The following is a 24,662-nucleotide window of genomic DNA, read 5'->3' as shown; positions in this document are numbered from 1 at the left end:
TCACTGATCATCCATTCCAACAGCATACCTACGCCACTTGGATGTAGTCCATAAACAGTGTGGCTGACCAGTGATTATATATCAACACCTAAGGTCATGCACTTACTCCTCAAAACTTATTTAGAATAATTCACAGTATGTGCTCCTAAAAATACTTTTCCTCTGGGAAACTCTCAAACCACCACCAAGCCTTTTTCTACAGAAACATTAAGTGTCAGGGCTTGTCATGCCAGTGGCACCCTTGAAATGTTGATAGATTGGAATTGACAGGGACACTGCCATTACAGTCCATGGGGTCAATATAACAGTTACCCTGACCTGTTCAGAGACACCCTTTTTATTCGATGTCCATCCAGTGTTCTGAAATTTCTACAATCCCTGTATTATCTACCCCCTTAATCCAGCTCCATCCTCTTGTTTCTGTAAATAGTTTATAGAGACATTTATTCCAGACCCCACTGGGTTGACATTTCTGCCACTTGGTAAAATATTTGTTGAAAATTAACATTTGAGACTATGCTCCTGAATGGAATTAAATGAAAACAAGTTCATCATACTCTCAAATCTTGGTTTTCGCCCCTTTAAGTTTTGACATTATTTTCTGACACAGAGAAGCAACAAGCTTTCTTGCTTTTGTAAACAAACAGCTTTGTGCCCACTCATATGATTTTATTTTACCTAGAACAGCCTTTGAGGACTGTGTTCATGGTAGATGTTGGATAAGGCTAATGCTGCTCTAAACAGTCAATGCATTTAATCTTTCTTGTCAACCCAACAGAATAAATAATAATGAAGAAAACAAGTAGAAAATTATACATGCAGGAGAGCATTATTGGTTTAAGGAAGGAGAGCGTGCCAACCCCTTGATAAAAACAAATGAGAGGCTTTTTTTTAAGATGCTGACTGTCATCCAATACATAGTTCAGATAGCTCGGCCAAGGAGCTATCAAACTGCCTGGCCGTTCTGCACTTGGTTTCATTAATGCTACACCAAGGCCAAGAATGAGCCAAGCTAATAGGCAGGAAGATTATTTGGCAACACCTTTCCATTGTTTTGTCAATTCTAAAGTAGCCACAACTCATTAAAACCAGCAGTTGAGAGGAAGATCAAGCTACCTTATCAATGTTTTGGGAAATACCCATCTAAACAAGAAGCCAAAACTGTCTGTATGTTTACTAGGAGTGGGACATGTTTGGGGGTCTAAGAGTATGCATGTACCTAAGCACTTTTCAGTGTGCTTCCTCGATCTAAATTAAGGTTCTCCTTTTTCAGCTGCTCAAATTTGAAGCATGAAATATGCTCAGGATTCCAGAGAAAAACAAAGTCCAAATACATTTGTGTAACCTCGTATAACCAACTTTATTAGTAAAGATCTCAGGTCATTCATTGACTAAAAACTTGAAAGGTAAGCTAAAATAGACTGTCATAGAGAGTAATTAAATAGAAACCTGTGTGATAATTGAAAAATCTTGCCTCGTCATTGCTGGGGACAGAGGAAAAGGGCTGTGTCATACATTTAACATTTTTTCCAGTGATTTGTGAAGGAAATGGACCAAAGTAAGGCGGTTGTCAACCTTCATCAATGTACAAGGCCTGTGGCTGCTTTTAATCATTCAATATCTGATTAAAAATTCCAAATACCCAACATTGAAACGGATCCATCCTCTTGTCACTTATTGCCAAGAATAAAAATGCATTCAATCAACTTCAATTCTTACCATCATAAAATTCTTTATCAAGTATCTTGATTTTTTTTCATTTTTGGAAAAAAGTAAATTAAAATGGGTCTCTTCAAACAAGTCTTAAAAAACCCTGTAAAAACCCTGTGTCATCTGTCAGGGAGTTATGTCCATCATTTCCCATTGATTTTACTGATAATTTTTTCTGTAACATTTTAAAGGGGATAAAAGATCTACCTTTTTCGTCAAAGCCATAAAAGTGTCAGACGATATTACCCAGGCAAATATATCAAAATAAATTAAGACTTAAATATCTATGATCATTGTAGAAACGTTAATGCCACTGGAATTTCATTAAGAAATGTTGAGCCTCCAAGCTACCCTGAGTGATTGGGCATCTTACTTTATTGTACCTTGAAGGGTCTCTTATATTCCCACAATACACTTAATCTACTAAGTGGATTAACTCACTCAATAGTCATTATTACACCTATAAATTACGTACAGCCTTTAAACTTGATGGATAGCATTTCATCAGAAGAAGAGCTTATTCAAATACTTGGTAAACATCAGCAGATTTCTAGACTGATATCTAATGAATAGGAGGGAATATTTGCATGATTCCAGTAAAAAGTTTTGACATAAAACAGAAAATTCCCCTGGAACCATATTGCAGTGATGATGGGCTTTCCCACCTTGACCTAGTCCCTGTGAAAGGGGATCAACCTTAACCTGCAGGCACGAGATCTTGACGCTACTTTATTACGGAAGATCGGGAGCAGACAGTGTATCTGTTTAAATCTTGCCCAAATGCCACCAGTTGTAATAACTATCATAAGCAGTCTCAGAAAACAACAACAATGCAATGCATAAATCAAACTTCTGAAATATTTGTATTTTTAACAATAAAAAATTCTGTTCAGTGGCATTTAGTTTTTTTCCTTCTAATTATGGTAATGAATAAATTGTAAAAATTTAATTTGTATGTGAAAGAAATGATTTATTTCAGAATCTAAATATAGCTTGGTAACAAATTATGTGGGATATAATATATAATTCTATGATTATTAACCTAGAATCTCTCCGAGGAGCATCAATAATGGCAACTGTGACAGATTTTCATGTTTTGCCTAAACGTTAAATAAATTAGTTAGTGGCACACTTCAAAAATACCTGTCCCCTTCACATTCAGGCGCACATAAATTCTTCGGGAAGTAACTTGCCAACGTAACATCACGTCCATAATCTCTGTACAGAAATCAATTAGGAATGACAAAAATCTTGTTTATGTCATACCATCCTTTATAAACAAATTAGGAAGCTCTCAAACTCCCCGGAACATCACAGTGGATAATGGGATTTATGAGCTTGATAACATCGAGGGTAAAGTCGCTTCATTCACCCCACTAGACAGGTGTGTTTTCTTTGATACCTTTCATGATGTGCTTCCCTAGCCAATGATATAGAAGCCGATTACTTCAGGGATTTTTAATTTGTCATAGCTCTTGAAATAGAGGCAGTGCTAGACGCTGAACTGCTTTGTCATTGTATCTTTTATACATGTTTCCATATCTATTATACAGATCCTTCTTTTTCAAAGATTGACGAGCTAAATGGACTTTTATTTTTAAAATGGCAAATAATGCTTCTTTGTTGTTTTTTGGGTTTTTCTTTTTAAAAATGAAAACAGCGTCACACAAGGGTTTCAAATACAGTTCAGAAACCTGATCTTCAGGCAGACCTAATGTTATGTTTTGTTACTAGAGTACCTTTTATGTACTTATATCTCATACATATCACGGACTAGACTGTACAAACTAGAAATTAGAAATGGGATTCCAGCAACTTTGTTGTGAGAAGTGAAACTGGAGCTTGGCTGCTGTTCCTCAATACAGTGACCTTAATTATATGCATTGCAATAAAATAATTGTTCAACAAACAAAGATTGTGCAAAGGATAAAATAAATTAGACTTTCTAAGATAGGGTAATAGACTTTTTGAGTGTTTGTATACAAGCTGACAGTACGTGTCATCATTTCAGCTCACATTCCAGCAATTCTAAAACTTGTTGAGCAATTGAATTCCATTTCATATACAAATTGTATAGCCAAAATAGAAATCATTTTTACATTTTTTTCAATTTGCTGAAACCAAAAAATTCACAGAACCTGGCAAATCTACATGCTTGTTGGAAAAAGCGTAGGCCACCATGGTTGTGGTAATTTCTGGGGGTGTTTAGGAATCTCCCTTCTCTATTACTGCACTATCATCATACCATTATATCAAGCTATGTGATTATACAAAGATGTACAATACACCATAGAAAATATCTATATTTATGCAGGTCAGATTTAATAGAATGATCCACAATCTCACCTGTATCTTGTCAGAACCCCCCAGACAGATTCTTTAACCAGAGTCAAGATCTAAGCTGATGAACAAACGAGATTCACCCAAACATCTTGTCCCATTGACACCAAAAACTAACCGTCAACGATCCAAGCCGAGTTGGATCAAATGTTGGCAAAACTGACGAAAAAACAGAATATCAATTTTTTCATGTCAAGTGTTTTGTTCACAGTTCTGACATTGCCTCTGAACATGATCCATCTCTGGACAAAACTGAAGTGGAAAATTCAACAAGTTTTTTTTGCTCCCTTCAAGATTCTGTGTTCTCATATGACATTTGGGGAATCACTTTACCCCACCATTCCTAAAAATAAAACCTCAGAGGGTTCGAGTCTGTCAAAACAAACAAAGCTGATACTATATTATTGTGAAATATTATCTATTAAATGGACTTTCAGTAAATCATCCTACATTCTTATTTAAATGTTTTGGTATATGAATTACAGCTCTATTAATTGTTTCATTTATCGATCCAAATTAAAAGAATAAAATTTACTTTTACCAGTACACTGTAATTATCAAGGTGCCCATTGCATCCTATATACCATTTCAACTCACCAGAAAATCCAGAAGAATCATATTTGGTTACTGGTAGATATCAAATGAATGTTAATTATAGATGAAAGATAAATGAGAACCATATACAGTAAAACACGGTTATAGCGAACACACTTATAATGAATTGTCGCTTACAGCGAAGTGAATTTCATTCCCAAGACTATTTCATGTTGTAAACTTGACGGATATAACGAATAACGCTTATAACAAAGTTAAATTGCCCGTCCCTGGGACTTCGTTATAAGCGTGTTTTACTGTAGAGGAAAGATAGATTCGTACCATATAGATGAAAGATAGTTCTGTACCATATGTCCTTTTTTAAAAATGAAAATAGCTATGAATAACTTTCTGGGAAAAAGGTGCAAATAAAGGTAAAAACCAAGTACATACACAACCCTTTTTTCTTTCCTTCATAGAACTAATGCAACACATTAAACATGATGCCAAATTGTGATTGCTAACAGCTACCAGCATGTATCCCTAAATATTCAACACTTTTAAACTTTTTACAAAGTTTGAAGAACACAGGTAGTCCCCTTCTTACTTGACTGTTTACTTTTATGAAAAGTTGTAAATATCACATTAATCAAAATTTGAATGTTCTACAAACATTTACAAAGCATATGTATACATGCTCCCACACCGAAAGATGCAGCCATCAGACTGACATTAATCAGAGCTTAGCTCTCATAAAGGGGATTTGCTGATGCTTGTACAAAGCATTTTCATCGCATTAATCTCTCATTTTACCAAGTCTAAAGGTAAGATGCTTATCAATCAATCAATGCAACTTGAAGTAGTATGAAAGGAAGCTATTTTAATGATAAATGCCAAGGGATATTTTTAAGAACAGACACGTTGCAGTTCATGTGCACAAGATCTATCAATTAAACCTGATGAGAGAAAAATAGTTTCTTGATACATTATCAGTTTTAAAAATTGCAATCCTGTATGATGCTCATATCTCAAAAGACCACTTAAATATTTATTGCAACATCCCCACCCAAATTTATGTTAAAAATAATCACTATTATAACATATAAATGTATGATAATGTAATTAATTTTTTTCCCCAATATGACAAATGTTCTATATTGAATACTTCTATAAAAACAATCTGCCAACAAACCACCCACCTTTGCACCCTGTAGGAATAAGAATGTATTTGAACACAAATATATGTTATATCAATTCAATTATCAGACAATCAATTCAATTACCATTCATCACCTCATTTTCAGCTTGGGGGATCTAGCCCTCAGACAGTTTTATCACAGAGAGCAATTGAAGCTCCCACACTAACACAAGTGTTCTTTTCCAAAGAACTCAATAAAAATTTACTTATCAAATGGGCACTTGTAGTGCATAAACCCTTTAAATCTCATCCTAAATAAGAGAAATGCAATTATCAATTGCTTACTGTAAAAGACGGAATTCCTCTTTTTTAAAAATTGATTCAAGGTACTTCACTAATTTGGGCAATATACCTGCAGGATCTAATTTACTGTTCCCTAAAAACCCAAACAGTTTCAGACTTAAATTCTGTGCCACTCCATTAAAAAGCAAAGGACTTCCAACTAATTCAAATAATGTCAATTTGAATGTTCTACATACCATGAACTTTAAGTGTACTGGGGGGTATTTGCATCTATATTTTGGTATGTTTATTCTCTTTGACAGTCTTAGAGCAAATTCACTTTCCTTCCATCTGATTTAGCTTCCTTGCCTTATAAGCACAATTTTTATCATTCAAACACCTCTGACAAACACTTCTCTTCTTCCAATCAAACAAGGAATTTGTGAAGATGTTATAGGTTATAGGTTGGAATCCATCTTATTTGCCATTTAAATACAGTTTATGATATTTGAAATCACATTTGAATTCCTAAAGAGTGTTTGTGGACACTTGTAAACCTACAGCTTGCTAACATGCTTTTAAAAATAGCATACAGGTACAACCCAGTTATAAACACTGAAAATGATCGACCAATTCTTACAGTGTTTAATAATTATATCATATTAAATGAACCTAGCAGAACCAGAATTATATGTAAAATTATTTGATTTATTAAACAGAACAAAACTGATATCCCAAATATACTTTAAAAACCTGCTTATGATACTTAGGTGTATAATCTCTAAATACATAATACCAGCCAGTAATAATAGATATGTATATTGGCCTATAATCTGTTTCAAGCATGTTCAATTTCAATACATTATTAGCTGCAATATCTATGCACTACATGTATTCTCAAATCTAAAACCTGCACAGGGTTCTATTGTATCCATTCTTTGCAAACACCTGCACTTTGCTATTCAAAGATTTTCATAGACAAATTTTTTTTTCAATTCAATATAGCCATTGCAATCTGCATTTAGCCATGATTTCTCTCTCTCTCTCTCTTCCCCCTTGCTTAATCAGTCAAAGCAATCTTCAAAATATGCATTGAGGATATACAAACACCATTCTACTTTTAAATTCTTCATTGTCGTCTTTAAGCAACAAGTGTTGACATAATTGACAGATCTGGTAAACTGAATTCAAATGGGAGATTGGAATCTACCTCTGGGTGTACATTATACATACATGCATTCAACACCAGGTGTTAATTCGGAGATCTGGTGATCTTTTCTTTCCCCACCTCCCGCTGGTGTTCAAAATGCATCGTAAAAATGCTCAGTTGTCTCCTTACAATGGAACTTCACGCTATAAATGACAATCCTAAATTGTTTTCATGGCCCGCAGAAGCAAAAAATGACCAATAAAAGCAACCAAAATAGGACCAATATCTGGAAAAAGGACCTATTCATAGACCCGACTTTTCATCCTTTAGACTGGGGAGTTGATTTCATTAGAGGTTGACAATAGAAACTGTGGCAATAAAATAAAATCTACCAGAGAAATGATAATGGTGAGCCTATTATGATTTTCAATTACCACATTTAATTAGGTAACATGGCCAGACATGGACAACAGCAATGGTCATTTGATCATGGGATGCCCCCAGATTGACCCTTTGATTCACACTCAATAAAAATCAAAACATTATGTAACAAGATGATCAAAGGAGTCAAAGCAGTCACTTCCAATCTGTTATCTACTTATCCAAAAAAAAAAAAATTGAATGGAAATTTTGAATATCACATTCCTGGATCAGACTTTAAAAGGATAACCCATATACTCAAGTATCAGCATGAAGCAGTCTTATATTTGGGTTTAAAATGCCTTGACCTTGACCTTTGATCTTTCTGTGTAAAATACTGACCTTTACAGACAGGGCAGCACTCTCCCTCTGTGCTTTCCATATAAGGACATATGGTGACGTTGTGACACGACTCCTGTTTACAGAATGTCAGTCCTCGTTTACAGGTACATTTGACACACTTATCCGGCCTCCAGCTCTGACCATCCAGGTATAGCTTCTCGGTCCCAGTTAGTTCTGTGCGACAGTTGAGGTCAGTTTCTACCAAACAAAGAGAAGGAAAATCATTTACAATGATGATAATATCTACTTCTCTAAGGTAGATGCTGAATGCATGAATAAAAAATTCTCAAATTCCATAGGTACATGTATCACAAATTAACAGAAATCTGAAAATGTACCGTATGAAGTAGTGTTCTTATAAATAGTGTAAGTGAGGGATTCATCGATATTATGTCTGACTCAGTTCAATATATTTTAAAGTACCAGTAATTAGATCCTTAGGCTAAAAGAATTAAAATTAAAATGTCAATTTAGTTAATCTTAACCTCTATGTGATAAAAAAAAAATTTCATTCAATTCAAAACAAAATTAAATTCTCAGTGAACTATCTGTCAAATGTTTAACATCTTTAACATCCCATCAACTTGAACATCTTCATTATACCATCACCTATATTGCATCACTGGATCAAAATTCTAAGTTTTGAATAATTGATACGTAATAATATATAGCACTGTTGAAAAAAAACCCTAAGCTGAAAAAATTTCTTCAATTGTTATCTTGAAAGTCGCTTTCAAGGCTCAAACTCCAGCCTCTGGCACACGGATCAAATGTTCTACCCACTGGACAAACACAACAGTGGTCATCTCAACTATATTTTTCTAAGTCATTAACACCATAACAGATATGTACTGTTAGCTGGATTTAACATTCAAGGTGAGACCATAATGACATCCGGACATAAAGTTAATACTGTGCTCCAGAGAAAAATCATTGGATCCATGATATACTAATGTGCATTTATAATACGATGATCTTTCAATCCTCTGGGATTTATCAAGATGATTGATCTTTTAAGCTGTTGCTATTGAACATATCAACATGTAATTTGCTTCTTTAAAAAAGTTCGCCTTTGGTGTTCTTTATGTCTTTTTTTGCTACATACCTGTCAGACTTACAACGAAACAACAGTTTTCACATGCACAAAAAAAACCACCTTGGAAGTCCAGAAATTTAAATGGCATTAATTTTACAGTTTATTTAATACGTAAAAAAATATTGAAAAGCCTATTTGTCTATGGCTGCAGACAAAATATTGAAAGAAGTGGCACCAAAATGCCGCCAAAAGGTCACCTATACATGCGGATGACTTAATCGATTAACCATTTATATAACACCAACATATGATTTAAACATCTAACATATTTGCACTGGCAGATTTTCAAATATTTCCAAAATTGACACAGGGAATTAATAAATTACATGTTATGATTAAGGGATCTAATAATAATACCACCCTGTACCATGTTGACCAAGGCGAGATGACAGACTTGGAGTTAATTTATTAAAGCCTTATCACGCTGACAAATAAATTACAAGAGGCTGTCTGTAAATATATAACTGACTTAGGAGACTGAAACTAATGTCATTGAGGATTCTGCAAAGTTATGTATATGGGTGATTTACATATTTCAAAAAATAAATGTGTGGCCCAACATGTCATAAAGGATGGTCCTGTCTGTAAAGCGGCAGAAATGATACGCAGTGAAACTATTTTAACCGTAAACTTCATCGTATCTTTTGATGAGGGCTAATAGTCAGATATATAAGTTCTGATACACAACTGGTTGATTCAAACCATTAATTAAAAATATGAAATTAAAATTCCTTAAATCGAGCTGCATTCCTATTTATATGGCTTTATAAAAGGACAAAAATGTTTTTTTTTTGCATCATTATGCAAGTTTGTGGAATGATTGCGTGAGGATCACCCACCATTGACACATCTGTACTTGCTGCAGCACTGCCCCGGGGTGCCCTGCCCCTCCTCCAGGACCTGGACACGCAGACCGCTGGGACACAACTCTGGAGGGCACCTGTCACACTCGCACCTACAAGAGACAACGATGCAAATTATGAATAACTATGTAATCAAATGTCAGTAATACCTGACTTGAAATATATGTACTTATATGTTGTATAGAGCTGTAACCAATACTTTTAAATCATATTGCATTGTGTCTAAACATTAAAGTCATATGAAGACCATTGAAATTTGATATTCTTTATGTACATATACTGTGTTAAAAAGAATAAACTGAAGTCATTAGGATATTTCTTTGCACTATTTACATGCATTTGAAATATCATTGCATCATATTATATATCATATAGCTACCTGATTCAATTTCATTGACAAGTACATTGCTTAAGTTTTTTTCAATATAAAAGAATTGCAGCAGGAATCATTTACAGGTAATACGGTGCAAGACCATTCATTTAAATCTTATTTGGACCCAATTAATAACCTTCAAAATTCTTTCCTCCATGCACTTTTTTCAATTCAATAACTCCAAGGTATAGAATTTAGCCTTGATGACCACCTATTTAAGTAGAATTGCTATCATGGATCAGATTCTTTTCATTGCTTTCCTATTGAGGGTAGTCAATAAAATGTAAGATTTGTGCTTGCTTCATTTGCCGATTTATTTTGGCATGCATTGTGGGACTGAAAGTGACTTGTAACGCAATGCTGACCTTGTGTATCATTTTATAACTCTGTACGCTGAGGAATTAAATGCAGCGGAAACCTCGCTCCTTTGTCACAAATGAAGTAGAAGTGAAATAAAATTTAGCTCTTTATGGTGCTGAAAAAACTTAACTGTGAGATATTAACCTTGAAAATTAAAATTTCTAACACTTAAACAGTCATGGTTCATATCTCCCAACTGCAGGTTAAGGTTTTTTTTGGGGGGGGTGACAACCTTCAGGAATGATAAGACGTCAAAAAATTACATGGTGTGACGCATGAAGATTTAAAAAAAGACAGTTGTTCCAAGCTACTTACAAAAGTTAATTTGACGAAATAATATTTTCTCCAACCACCTTTTTTTCTTCCTTTTGTGGAACTCAGATTTAAATCTTACTAGACCCTAGCTGAGGCTCTTGAAAATTGACAATACACAGAAAATTAATGCCTGTTTGCTTTATGTAACCCTATCAGGAAAAATATTGACCAGAATTATGTACTTGGGGTCCTATATGATGAATAAACTTGTGGGTTTTTGGCCATTTTTAATTCTCCGAGCCTGACGTAATGGACCAGCTTTCATTTCTATCTGAAACACCTGGGAAAAATACCTCGAAAGGAATTATGACAATATTGGTCTAATAAATTTATCAACAAAAAAGAAGCCTCCTGCTAAATCAATTAAAGTCAAAACTCCATGAATCAGCTATGGATATTTTACATATCTGAGGGGTTTACAGCAAGGATTAACTTCTACTGCTCATGTTGTTACACTATAGATATAAATCTCTCCATCCTGTATTCTTTACAAAAAAACAACTTATATTACATGTGACAGTTACTTGGTCTCTTAAACGCGTAATACACTTTTGGAAATAAGGAATTCCAATTTCATGTATTCTAATTTTAGATGAATTAAGCCCCTTAAGTAATTTGACTGCCTGGGCTAATGAAAAATTAAATTTTCGGCAAAGGTATATCTAAAGAACTTTCATGGATCCCTAAATTACTTCTGCTCTCATAATCTGCTCCTTTGATTAAAATTGGGATCAATTTGTACTGTATACTATATTCTGCCAATAACCTATCAATCAATGTCCTTCCATCTGTACAAGCAGTGATTGGGTCCCAGATTATAGTTCAGACAGGTTTCAGATCTATGTGTTCTCCTTCGCTTTCAAAATATTGATATTTGTGCTACCTGTCACAAAAGTAAACAACATTCTCCAACTGATATTGAATTCCTCTCCCAGTACAGGTCTTGTGCTACAACAGCTGTGTATAAGATACATAGGCAATACCATTTTATATCAATTTTGGATTCTGGAAGATTTACTTTAATAATAGATTAACAAACGCACAAAATTTGTCATCAAAGTGTTTGTCTCCTGCTACTTTGAAGTTTATCATTGTAGTCCCATATTTTATTTATATGAAAGATATGCATACAGTGAAAAGGACAAAAAAAATGAATAAAATTGGAAAGAAACATTAACAAAATAATTGAAAAAACATGTCAGATTATATTTCTGATACATTTCTCCAAAATATTTTGTAAGTGCAAGACATTTATCATTACTTCACATTTGGTCAGCAAATTGGTCAATGACATATATATGCAAGTCAAATATATATAATAGTTGCCTGTACATCCCTACACTATAAGGTCAATGGTAAAACCTAAGCTGAACCAATGCGTGGTCTTAATAGTTTTCATCATATCTGATTTACAATTGAAAAATTTCTGTAATGGTTCCTTTGAAGAGGTTTAAAATTAAATAAATGCTTTTCATTTTTCAAATTCATTCTTCTTTCAATTAGGTCTAAAAGCTAGAAAGCCAATCAAGCATAATAATGTTTTTTACATTTTAAGTTCAAAAGTTCAGGTCCTAAATGCAATTATGCATTACATATGGGGCCATAACTTAGCAGACCTATGAGTTAATACCTGTCTGCAAATCCTTTTTAAATCAATTGAGGATTAAGTTTGCAAACATGAATATGGGTAAAGATCAATTTACTCTCTTACATATATAAAAAAAAAAACCCAAAGCACTTGTTCATTTAAGGCACATCTTGGGTGACCACCTTATTGCTATCAAGGCTTCATGCAAAATCTGAATGAAAAAACAGCAGTACATTTTCTGGTTATTTAGCGACGGAAGAAGTTGAATTGTTGCTTACTTAATATACCTTGGTCAGACAAGGACATGGGGATTAAGAGGGTTTTAAGTAAATACTGTGGATGTTTACTTTTTTAAAGCTATAAGCCTCAAAGCTGGCATTACATGTCGACCCACATAGAAATAGAAAACAGTTCAAGAACAGAACGTTTTAGGAGGTTAAATTTTTTTTCTTTTTTAATTTTAAATACATTGTACACTTCCTTAAAAGAGTTCTGTAAATTGTGTTGGAGTCCCCCAAAATATTGAACAATGTTTGTTCAGTATCACAGAAAAAGTTTCAGGTAATAAAACAGGGTCATGTTGGAGCAAGATATTAAGCTTAGAGTATTATGTACTTGCAAGGAACAACAATGTCCTGCCATTGCTAATACTGTTTACTAATATTAAGACAAGTGTCATAACGGTCAGTCTACTCATGGCTCTATCGCAGGTCTTACTTTGTTTAAATCTAGCAATTCTATAATCTAGGTAAACAAACTCCACAATTCAATATAACTAATACGATAGCCTAAAGGTTAGAACAAGAGAACTTAGTGGTTCAAAAATGCTCTCTCTCTCTCTCTCTCTCTCTCTCTCTCTCTCTCTCTCTCTCTCTCTCTCTCTCTCTCTCTCTCTCTCTCTCTCTCTCTCTCAAGTTTCCATTTTTTCTACATGACAAAAGTTTGTTTAAAAAATGTATATACTTTTTTTGATTTTTTTTTTTACAGGTTTATATCCTGGTACATGTATTTGTGTTTAGGACAGAATTCCATTGCATTTTCAATCAATTTGAAAATAGTCAAAATACTGGGTAGACCCATTTTATCCTTAAGAGAGGGAACTAATGATATTTTTTAGCAGACATTGCATTTCATGTAATTAAGTTTACTTTTAACTAAATTTAGACTGTAAGCCAAACAAAACATGTATTCTACAGGCAAAAACCCCCACAAGGGTTACCCTACAAATTTATGTTGACTTTTCTCTTAAATTTCAATTTATCAATGAAAAATGACCTAATAAATTTTCCCCATTCAAATAGTTCACTCACAGAGCCCTGGTTTACAAGTGGCCCATGCTCTCGCTGGAGGAGTGTCAAGGGTCTTGCAGACACAAAGCTTTGCCACACATCTGTGTACAATCCTCCCAACTTAATAATAATCTGAGATATTGAACTTCAACAACCAATTTCTCAACGTCTGCACTCTTGGATCAACATGTCACCTTGTTGTAGAGCTAAGTTATAAATGGAACAAGACCTTGAGAAAATCTATTGATAAAAAAATGGTTTTCTTCTCAAGTTTTTTTTCTAATGTTCTTCATGTGGAAAATTGATTTGAACATCATACTTGTTATGCGAAATTTTGTTTTAATTTAGGTTTACACATCTTCGCTAGCCAAGGATTTTCGGTCCCCTCAGCTTAACATAAAATTGAAGTGGACGAAAAGCCCATGGCAAGCATGATACCTACATGAACCAAAAATGATAAAGGTGACCATCTCATCATCTAAATGTTTTAAATAAAGTATGCACATTTGTCACTTCAACAAAATTCCTAGTATGTTTTGAACTCTTATTAGAAACACCATGTGATATTCACCACAATGTGTCATATATGACCACCAAAATATTTCCCAGCAATTAACAGCAACATTAAAAAGGCTTGTAGCAATGACTTGTCCACAAAGGGTGGGAGAGGTTGAAAAGATAAAAGAAGACCTACCCTGGGGGTTGGAGACAGCAGCCATCTTTACTTTGAACACTGGGTAACAAGTGGCTGTCTGCCGGACACTCGGGCAGCAGGTCCTGGATCCATGGACAATCCACTGACTGGCACTTCTCTGAAATGAGCAAATGGTTCACATCATCAAGGGGTTTTGTGGTTTCTTTAACGTTCATTATGATCATATTCCCAGAAGCATTTGCATATATTATATGTTCTCTCTCTCTCTCTCTGATCTTTTTGCAAGGGTTTCAGTTTAAAAGAAAAGGTTGTTGATTTGCAATTGGTTTAGGCAACATAAATCCTTTATGACAGTGTTGTTTAGCTTAAAAAATAAAATCATTGTAATATATCAAACTGTTATTACACCAGGGATTACATTTCTTTTGCTTTCTTGCTCTTTGTTAATACTTTGAATTTGTTCCCTTGCTTCTCTCACAATTTGTTGACCTCAGCAAAAAAACTATCATTTTTCTTAACCACAGACTTGCTTTGCCAAGATCAGCCATTTGAAATCCAAGTACTGATAAATTGGTATGCAACCTACAACAAAAACCCTGTGTGACTGACCTCAGAACAAAAGGTCAAATGCTACCATTAGGGATACACAAAAATGGTCATTAGATGACATTCCTGATAAAACACTCCGCCTATGACAAGTAAATCACTACCGTAAGACCGGGACATTGCACCATGTTAATAGGACATCCCCCTATTGTTGAGGATAATGCACATTCCAACAGCTTGTTGCATGGTCCTTGTTCATGATGGATTCGCACCTTCCATCATTTCCCATGTCCATTCTCATCAAAGCCTTTATACTATAATGCTTGTGGTTGCACAATTGGGGTGAAATATTAACTTTGATATGCCAACAACTTCAAGTCTTTGTGGATTCCAGAACATATGTTCTTACACTTGCTCTCTTTACTTTCTTTGGATCTAAATGAGAGGAGTAATCATCACTAACATTACAACATGGACATCTCTGCCTTATATCACAACACACACAAATTATCTAACTGTAGCCATCCATCAAAGAACAATTTGATGTGTTGTAGGATATATGCAAGCATTAAGTAACTTTAATTACACAGGAGGGATAAAGATTTTAATCCCTGTACAGTATTCTGGCAGAAACCAGTGTATCTTTTCTCTCGTCAAGTATTATATCCAAGCTTATCTCATGACAATGGCCAAGAATTGGTTTCATCATTATCATATCAAGTTATGATTGCGTACTTATAGTGCCAACGCTTGTAATATAGTTAATAACCTAGCTTTCTGTCCTTTCTCAGAATTTATTAAAAAATGTATCTACCAGGCATTTTAAATCAACTTGCCATATGACAATTTCATTGAAACCTAACTGATGAAATTCTAATCTTGATGCATGGTTGGAGAAGAAATACATTAAAATATAAATGATTCAAAAAAATGCTTTGCACAGGATTTTTTTCTTTTTTTACTTAAAATGTCTTTTTATATTATGTAGCTTCCAATTAAATTTTTGCAATTCAAGTCATAAAACACTGTCTAAAAATCTAATTGTACAAAACTATTACATTAGGACACAATGAGCATGTTCATGTAGTCTGTATTTTTCTCAATTAATAAGTTTTTCTCTTAAACAATTTATAACAAAGTGCTAGGCAAATGCGTGCAATAAATTTTCAAAATTATACCCTACAAAAAACTGAGAGAGCTTGGTTCAGGCCTTTGGACGTACCAGTCTACAGGACCTGGTGATGAACCTACGGAGATCCCCTCTCGCCTGCCTGCCAGTCTTCCTCAAACGGTCACCCATACATCACCCTAATGTGGCAGAGGTTATGCATCATAATTACTAGCTTGACAACTGCGTAAAAATCTACGTCTTAATGTGGCTATTTTCACACATAATCCTTGCAATACAGAGTAACAGCCCCTTGTTTATACCCCGATGCGATAGCTAAATGTGACTATATTCACACATCATCCCAGCAATACAGAGTAATTGCCCTTCACTGCATTGAAGGAAAGACCGATGTCAGCAGTTATGTAAGAAGATTTAATTAATGATCCTTACAGGTAATTAATTGCTAAGGGTTAATATATTGCCCATCATGGTCATGTCATTATCATGTTTAATGACAACTAGTGTGGAATACACATTTTCTATCTTGGGGATACATTTTATAGGAAAATTAACCTCGCATGGAATCTTTGCATGTTTTGTTAATGTGTATTACTGGTAATATCTGCAATTATAGGATTATATCAGTATTAAACAAACATAAAACTGTTCACTGTAAAGGTCAATCCAAGTTAAATATGCCGGGTCCTTAACTCCCTTCAAAAACTGCACAGTTGATCATTCAACTTAGAACTTCTTTATTAAAAAACTTCAGAATTTGAGCCTTAAACCGATATGGACACTTGATATGTTTAGCTGATATTTGTGGTCATCCAACACCAAATGAAACATCAGACAAATAAACATGTGGGCTGAGGAAAGGTTTTGACAAGGACACAGTCTCAGTTTGTGTGGGCAGTATATGACTGTACTTAATTTACATATCTGTACCTAAAGAAGATAACATGCTTTAATGAATTGAAGGTTTATTTCATATATTTTATTACACAAAAGGATTTTTTTTAAAAAATCTATTCATATGATGTCAACCTGCTTTCAAATAGTCTGTAGAAAATTCTTTAGAAATGATAAAAAGGACTGTTTTCAAATATAATGTTATGAAAATGATATATATCAAAGTCATCAAATTCTAAATTTTTAAGTCAGGTCAGAGCATATACTGACCAGGTAGATTAATAGATCAAGCTTCTTTTACATTTAAATCATCACCAAGAGTCACATTTTCTTTAGAAATTCACAAATGATTATCCAGAATTAATATCATTCTCTGACTATTTTTTATGCATAAAACACATTAATGTAAAAAAAGACGTAAATTTACTTGTTTTGGGCCTAAGTGGCTGGGAGATTCCCCATAAATCACAGTCAGAGAGATGACCCAGAGTCCCAGTACCCCTCAACAACAAACCAGTTTAACCCGCTACACATTCATCATGTATCAAATATACCACTTTATTCCAGGTTACCTATATTTTTTTTTAAATACTCTTTCTGCATAAACAGCTCCACATTCAATGATAGAATACTTTTTCTCCAAATAGAACCAGAGACGACTGCTTTATGCTAATTAGCCTTTACAATATCAGCAAGACACACCATAGATTTCTACTTGCAGCTCAGATGTCTTTGGCAATGTCATATTCATGTTGAAAGGCAACGCTTTATAAAATGCATCTCTCTAGACACAAATTGAACCCATATGGATCGAGGAGGGCCCCCTAAAATACATAAAATAATAACAACAGCCACTTAAGAGGATTAAAATTAATGGAATTTAAGTAATTGTCTTCTTTGTCTGTGGCTGAACACATCAATGGCTTTTGGCTTTGATGAGGAAGATAAAAATTGAATTTTCATGAGGGTCTATAATTCAAGCACAAAGTCTCTGTCATTAGAAGAAAAGAGGACACTTCTTGTTTTATCAGATGGAGGGGGCCCTCACCATATTGAAGATCAATGAAGTTATCAACAGCGTCTAATGAAAAAGAGATGTCATGCTCACAGGAGCCCATTGAACAAAACAGATAATTTGTCCATAAATCACAATGCCCTACTATTGTGGGTAGTATTTACTCCATAATACTCTGTCAGTAGTGAGCAAAAACTAAAGGATGACCATCATGTGTACCCATCACTAATGCTTTGTTTGCCTTCCCTAAATTACCCTTCTTCCGAGGTTAATGTAGCAGATGAAAAAACCGTGACCAGACTGTAGATATGAAAATTTAATTTGGCATAAATTTGAGAACAGACAAATGGATCAAGCTGATTTGACTTAGAACCATGAAGAACATAACATGGCCTCAGCACTCCAGTTGCAAGAAGTGACCGAATTATCTTATCTTTTTGACATTTTTTAAAATGAAGTTCATGAAAAGTGCATGAATTAAACTAAATATACTTAATGGAGTATAGTGTTTTTGAGCTTCTCACTTGCAAAAATAACGAGTTGCTGCCCACACACTCTAAGTAATTAAGGAAGATCATAATCTCTTCATGTCATAGTAAGATAGGGGATAGTTTATTTATATGCACCAGTATCACACTTGGGAGAAATATTTGGTGCGAGATGAGACCATTAATCACAATATTAACGTACTGATGTTGCTTTTAATATCTACATTCCTTTGTCAGAGGAATGTCCAACAAAGTCAATTCAACCTCTTCCATGTGACATTCTGAAGACTTTCAAGTAAACAGTATAAAAAAAACCCTTGCGGTGGAAAAACCATATATGTTGAAAAAAATGAAGTGGATCATAAATCTTGTGGCCCCATAGGTGCCATACATGTCTGATGTTATTTACTCCCATCATGGCCTTACATGAGGTCAGTCAAACATCAGTGTCCACTGGGCAGTGTTCCTTGTTTTGTTATCATTGTCCTACAATAAATTTCCAATTCCGACCCCTAAAAGTATAAAGAAATCTGCCACAGAGACCCTAAATGCCACACAGCGCACTCGTCACATCTCTTTTTTATGTAAATCTTGGATATATAATCGCTAAAAAGAAGTGGACATTTTGTCACAAGAGGAGCCAATAGCTTCTTGACATTTTTTCTTTTACTTCAATCCTGCCAGTTTTTCAGACAAGTGTCTATTTACCATGTAATGGCTAAATTTTTGGTCAAAAGATGTAAATTAGTTATAAAACCTGGGTTTTTTTTCTTCAAAACCTAGCTATTCCATTTCACTGACAAACAAATGTTTCATACAACAAGTAATCTATGAAACTTCTAAATCCAAGGAATTTGAAAAAATATCACAAAAATAAAGTTTTGAATAAAAAAAACAGTCTACTAATTATATTTAGATGTACATTTTTTTCCGATAGAGAGCAAATTACCAAGCCAAGGAGAGTCAAACACTTAAATGACACTTGATTTCATGGCAAGGAACTTGCAAATATAAAATGGTCTAAATGGTCTCAACTCTCAAGACTACCTACATTGTAGCTTAATTTAAACAATACTGACCATTATAAATTTTACTACAGAGAGTTAGGATCCATTTCCAGAACTGATGATTTCAAGTCAGTTAATTTAACCAATCAATACATCCAATGATTCAAAGTATTATGGTTTGGTGAAATTCAGGTAGAAATAGCATGTGAGACGTCACACTCATGCCAATCACGGTACTTGAGTCCCATTCCGATTGAGTATTCGAGCCCGAGATATCCATGGTTTTTAAGATTTCATTTATTGACAGAATTATGACTATATATAATAGTAAACCCGACTAGTTGCATTGACTAACCTGATAGTTTGCAGACATATTGGTCGCAGCATGACCCCGGGTGACCTTCTGCAGGGTGGTGAAGGACACTCTCAAACCCTGGTGCACAGGTCGTCCTTCTGCATGAGTTTTTGTTGCATACACATTGGTAACTGACTTTACAACAACTGTCTTTGCTTTCAATCTGAACAAGGGTTGAGTCCACTGGACATGTTCTTATAATTGTATTGTCACATCTCACTCCCTCACATTTCTTTGGAATGATTTCTGCAATGAAAAAAATTGGTTGATTTATACACCTGCAATATCATATTTCTAAAACAAAACCTGTTCATAAAAAATGTTCAATATATTAATAATGAAAACAAATAATAAGCTCTATTTCCATTTTTTTGAAAATCTTATAATTATACCACTAGCTCACTGGAGATTTTTTTCTTCTACTTAATATAACCTAAAATACAATAAAAGCCTGTAGTATGTATTCTTCAAGCTCATTGATTATTTCCTATAGTTTGTTTTCCTTTCTCTAAATCTAAGTCCTTAATTTGCTGTATCAACAAAATATTATGTAAGAGGCTTTTGCCATTCCACTTTCTTACTTCTAGAACCTTTATGTTAAAACACACCACTCAGTAGATGTGAAAGTTTACCCCAAGCCCGTTACATTCTCTCTCATAACTCGTTCACTTGTGACATCCATATAAATTGAAAATAGCACATTATGTAAATTTTTTACATACTCTTATACCGTTATCAAATGTATTCCCCAACTATTAGAACAACTACCTGTGTAGAAAATTGCCTGGTGAATCAATGTGAAAAACTAGGTTATCCAGAGCTTCATAGAAATGTTATATAATGTACACAGAACCAATAGATAATTGAAATGAAGACTTAAAGATTCCTCATAGCATGTCTTCAACATAAAGAAGGTAAGGTTAAATTAAATCTAGACTGCTTTGATTCCATTGATGTAGACAATCCACTATAAATGCCTATAGGCTACATTTCTCACCTGGCTAATAGCAATTCGACAAATGAAAAAAAAAAAAAACCAATTTCTTTAAAAAAAAAGAAAAGAAGAAAAAACTAAGACTGAATATTATTTTCTTGAAGGGGTTATAATAATAAAAATCCTTAATGTATTGTCAAGATGCAATGTCAAAAAAAAAGATTGGTGACTCGACAAGCAATAAGTGACTGAAGACGCTATTCAGAAAGTCTTAGGTGTGTAATCTAGGGATGTTAAGCAGTCAGCTTGCAGTGAATTGGAGGGGAAAATCTTCCCAATGAAACATACAGAGCATTGACACGGCAGACAAAAGTAAACACCATACATAAATTGTATAGATCATATTCAAAGTTATGACTAGCAAAGAACACCAACACTTTACATCAAATAAAATGTAGTGTAATTCCTCCTCTAATGAGTACCAAATTGGAAAATAGTCATAGAATTATGTTTGAGCAAAAGTTCCAGTGAGATAATCAATAAAGACATATTGCTTTGTGTGTTTTTTTCCTCTTCATACCTATTACCTATTGTTAAGCAACTTAGCACGGAGAGAACTGAAACTATTGTGTTTGTACAGCTCATAGCAATGCTTAGCACACAGCTGTGACTTCGAGCTTAAAAACACATGTAATGTGACATAACATTTTATGATATGAAATTAAATGCTCATGCATGCAGTCGTACAAAAGACAAAACACATTCTTACAGAGCTCTGCTCATTACATAACCAAATTTTATGCTGTGGACTGTCGCATCGCATTTAACACAATATCTGCCGAGGGAAAAAGAGATGACATAATTCAAAGGCATACAAGAATGTTCTCACTTCCTTACTGTTTACAATACACTACCCTCTTCCCCAGGTGGGTCAGCGAAACATTTCTGATTAAACAAAACATTACTTGTGTCTTAGTTTTGGTCTATGGGCTGTGCATTCAAGCTGAAAGAATGACAATGTTGAATGTAACTCTGCTGTCACCCTCCATTTCTTTACCAGTTAAATTATCCAGAAATTCAATTACAGCAAGTTTTTCATAAAGAAAACTGCATATGTTGAAAAAGTTTGCAATATTTCAAGGAACTAATTAATCATTTAAAATGGAATTATTATTTTATAAATGTTGCATGTGCATCTCTTACACATATGCATTTTTTTCTACCAGATGACAATCATTTCCCGAAAAATAAACATTTCCATATAAATAATGGATTTTAAAATATTTTTTCCATACAAAAAATGTTCCAAATACAAAACTAGATAAAATGCGATTTATCTTATCATATGAACCGTAATCCGAAAAGGATAATTCACTTCATGACTGCATGCTTCGTTGTCACGATAATACTGACTACTAGCCCTTTAACTAGACGTGGAATTCTTTCTCCCGAAGCTATTTAAATTTGCTTAATTAGACACATAACTGTAATGTGATCAGAAAATCGCTTATCAGCCCATCAAGAGGATAATATCATATAGCACCGATATTTCTATTTATTCTGTCAGCACCAAATATTTGAGCCAGATCATATTAATAAACATTTTTGCTTTGCTCTTGGCTTGTCTGACAGGAAAAATGTTCACACATTTTTGTGCAATTATCGATAAAAAGAAAAACCATTTAATGTAGGGAAAGGAACACAGAACAAATCGTGGATACCTGCTTGGCGACCTTTTTTTTGTCCAATCACAATCAATCAGACACTTAGGCGATAAAATACAGATATGGCATATAGTAAGTCTAGCCCTGTCACTTGATGTGGTCAACCCCATGCCATGTAGAGCTGATCAGAAACATTGATCTGAGCTCACCAACTATAAGGAGAAAGCCATTATCAACACCAATCAGACACCGAATTCTAGTCAGCACCTCACCCTAACACAAGGATAATGATGATTGAAGGAACAGACTAACACTGACAAAAAAAGTCTGCTAACTGGTGAAATGACCCAGACCTGTACAAGAAATCTCACAATTTGGGTTGATAAAAAAGGAGGCAATAGAAATCTGACATATTTCAGAAGTGCCAGTTGTATTGGCTTCAAGACTTGCAGACATAAAGCACAGGGTTTGCACTTTGCGCTCAGATTAAACACATCAAGACAGAAGCAAGAACAACAAAAAAAGAACATTTATTTATATTAAATTCAGATGCAATGACTTGTTATCTTTAAAGTATAATCTTTCAATTAAAAGCAACAATATATACATTTGACAATTAAGATTACGTATATATACAACATTCAGGTGGTCCATAATCTCTCAATGGGGCGGAAGGTCAAGGTGGGAATTTAAACAGTTTGTTGTGTGTAATAATATATATAACACAGACCCCCAAGTCTGATTGGGCTTCAGTGTCCTCATGTGTCATGCAATTCAAATATTTGTCCCTGGATCACTAGATCAGCTATCTGTCGCAGCGCTAGAAGATATGTTCAATTAAGGTGCTTCACAGCTATCAGCTAAGTGACCCAAACATATTTCTAATGACATTTGGACAAATAGATACGGGAAGCATCTGAACGTGATGACATAACTTTCCATTTTATCATTTTATCTTAGGACTACAGGACTGCTCTTTGCAGAATCTCTGTTTGCTTGAACCAGTCCGGTTGTCCAGTTCAATCTCCGGCTTTCTAAGATAAGCCATATGTCTACTAATTACAGACTGCATGTGCCAGGCAAACAGACTTAAACAGTGTTGGATCATATCACATGTTGCTAACTGTAAAACCAGCATCATAGAACAAAAAATGGCTAATATTTTTTAAAGAGAAAGCATTACATATATCAAAGTAACTCAATCACCTAAAGTTCTGTTGTTATCTGTAGGTACCAGCCAGATACTGTCAGAGTAAAAGTTGTAAGTGATCGTTTAATGTTAAAAAATATGTCCTGATCAATCTTTTACAATGAAAACATAAGTTAACTTTTGAAGTTCTTTTGACCTTATAAAAAAGAGATCTTTTTTTCTGGTGACAAAAAGATCATGCAGAGCTAGTAAAATCTTCTTGTTCAAGAATTACATGGATTGGATTGAATCATTGATATTAAACAATATATACTGTAGATTTCTATAACTAAATGAGAGGAATTTACATCTCACAAATTCGGTAGAAACATGTACCCCTCACAGATTTTAAAATCTTGCCATTATTTTATTGATAGTTGCATCTGTGTTAAATAAATAAAATTATAACAGAAGTTCTCTGCTCACTATTTTATATACTTGCGATCTGATGCAAAACAACAAAATTGCAGAAATATATTAAGTACCGGTTCTCAATTAAATATGGATTCTAAAGTAGTGTTTCCACCCTGTTTCTGTATTTCTTAAACACTTCATTATATATTTAGTGATAAAATGCTTGTAAGATCCATTTTTCCTTACCAACTGAAGAATAGCAAAATCATGACTGCTTCTTTTATTAAATTAAATGTATGGTACATAAGTACATAATTATATGCATTTTTGAAATTGAATACATAAAGAAATTTTGAATGTTTAATATTCATACACATTCAATCCAAAAAGTATTATCCTTGTCTAGACTGTGGTATATGGGAATTAAAATTGATCACACATTTTGCTCAAAAGCTGTTAAGCAATTTAAGATGTTTTTTTTTCCTTTTTAATTGCCTTAATATTCAAAGTAACTAGTCATTCATTTCAACAAATCCATTAAAAAATATTGTACTTAAATGAGAAATCGAAAATAAAGTTTAAATCATCTATTGAACCTTATGCTGCACCTGAATGCATTTAATTAACATACA

At 34.0% G+C, this 24,662-nt stretch overlaps 1 protein-coding gene across 2 annotated transcripts in view; it reads right to left on the bottom strand.

The window, feature by feature from the left end:
- The window catches only part of LOC105346783 (cysteine-rich motor neuron 1 protein), a 40,259-nt gene that overhangs the window by 11,143 nt on the left and 4,454 nt on the right, over positions 1 to 24,662 (bottom strand). For both annotated transcript variants that reach the window (XM_034470532.2, XM_034470531.2), the window contains exons 2-5: positions 19,890 to 20,135; positions 14,495 to 14,612; positions 9,852 to 9,967; positions 7,917 to 8,114 (exon numbers count right to left, since the gene is read on the bottom strand). In XM_034470532.2, coding sequence (XP_034326423.2) covers positions 7,917 to 8,114; positions 9,852 to 9,967; positions 14,495 to 14,612; positions 19,890 to 20,135 — 678 coding nt within the window. The remainder of the gene's footprint in view (positions 1 to 7,916; positions 8,115 to 9,851; positions 9,968 to 14,494; positions 14,613 to 19,889; positions 20,136 to 24,662) is intronic.

This window comes from Magallana gigas, chromosome 6 (genome assembly GCF_963853765.1).
Source record: "Magallana gigas chromosome 6, xbMagGiga1.1, whole genome shotgun sequence".
Taxonomy (NCBI): domain Eukaryota; kingdom Metazoa; phylum Mollusca; class Bivalvia; order Ostreida; family Ostreidae; genus Magallana; species Magallana gigas.
This window is presented reverse-complemented; position numbering and strand designations above follow the sequence as displayed.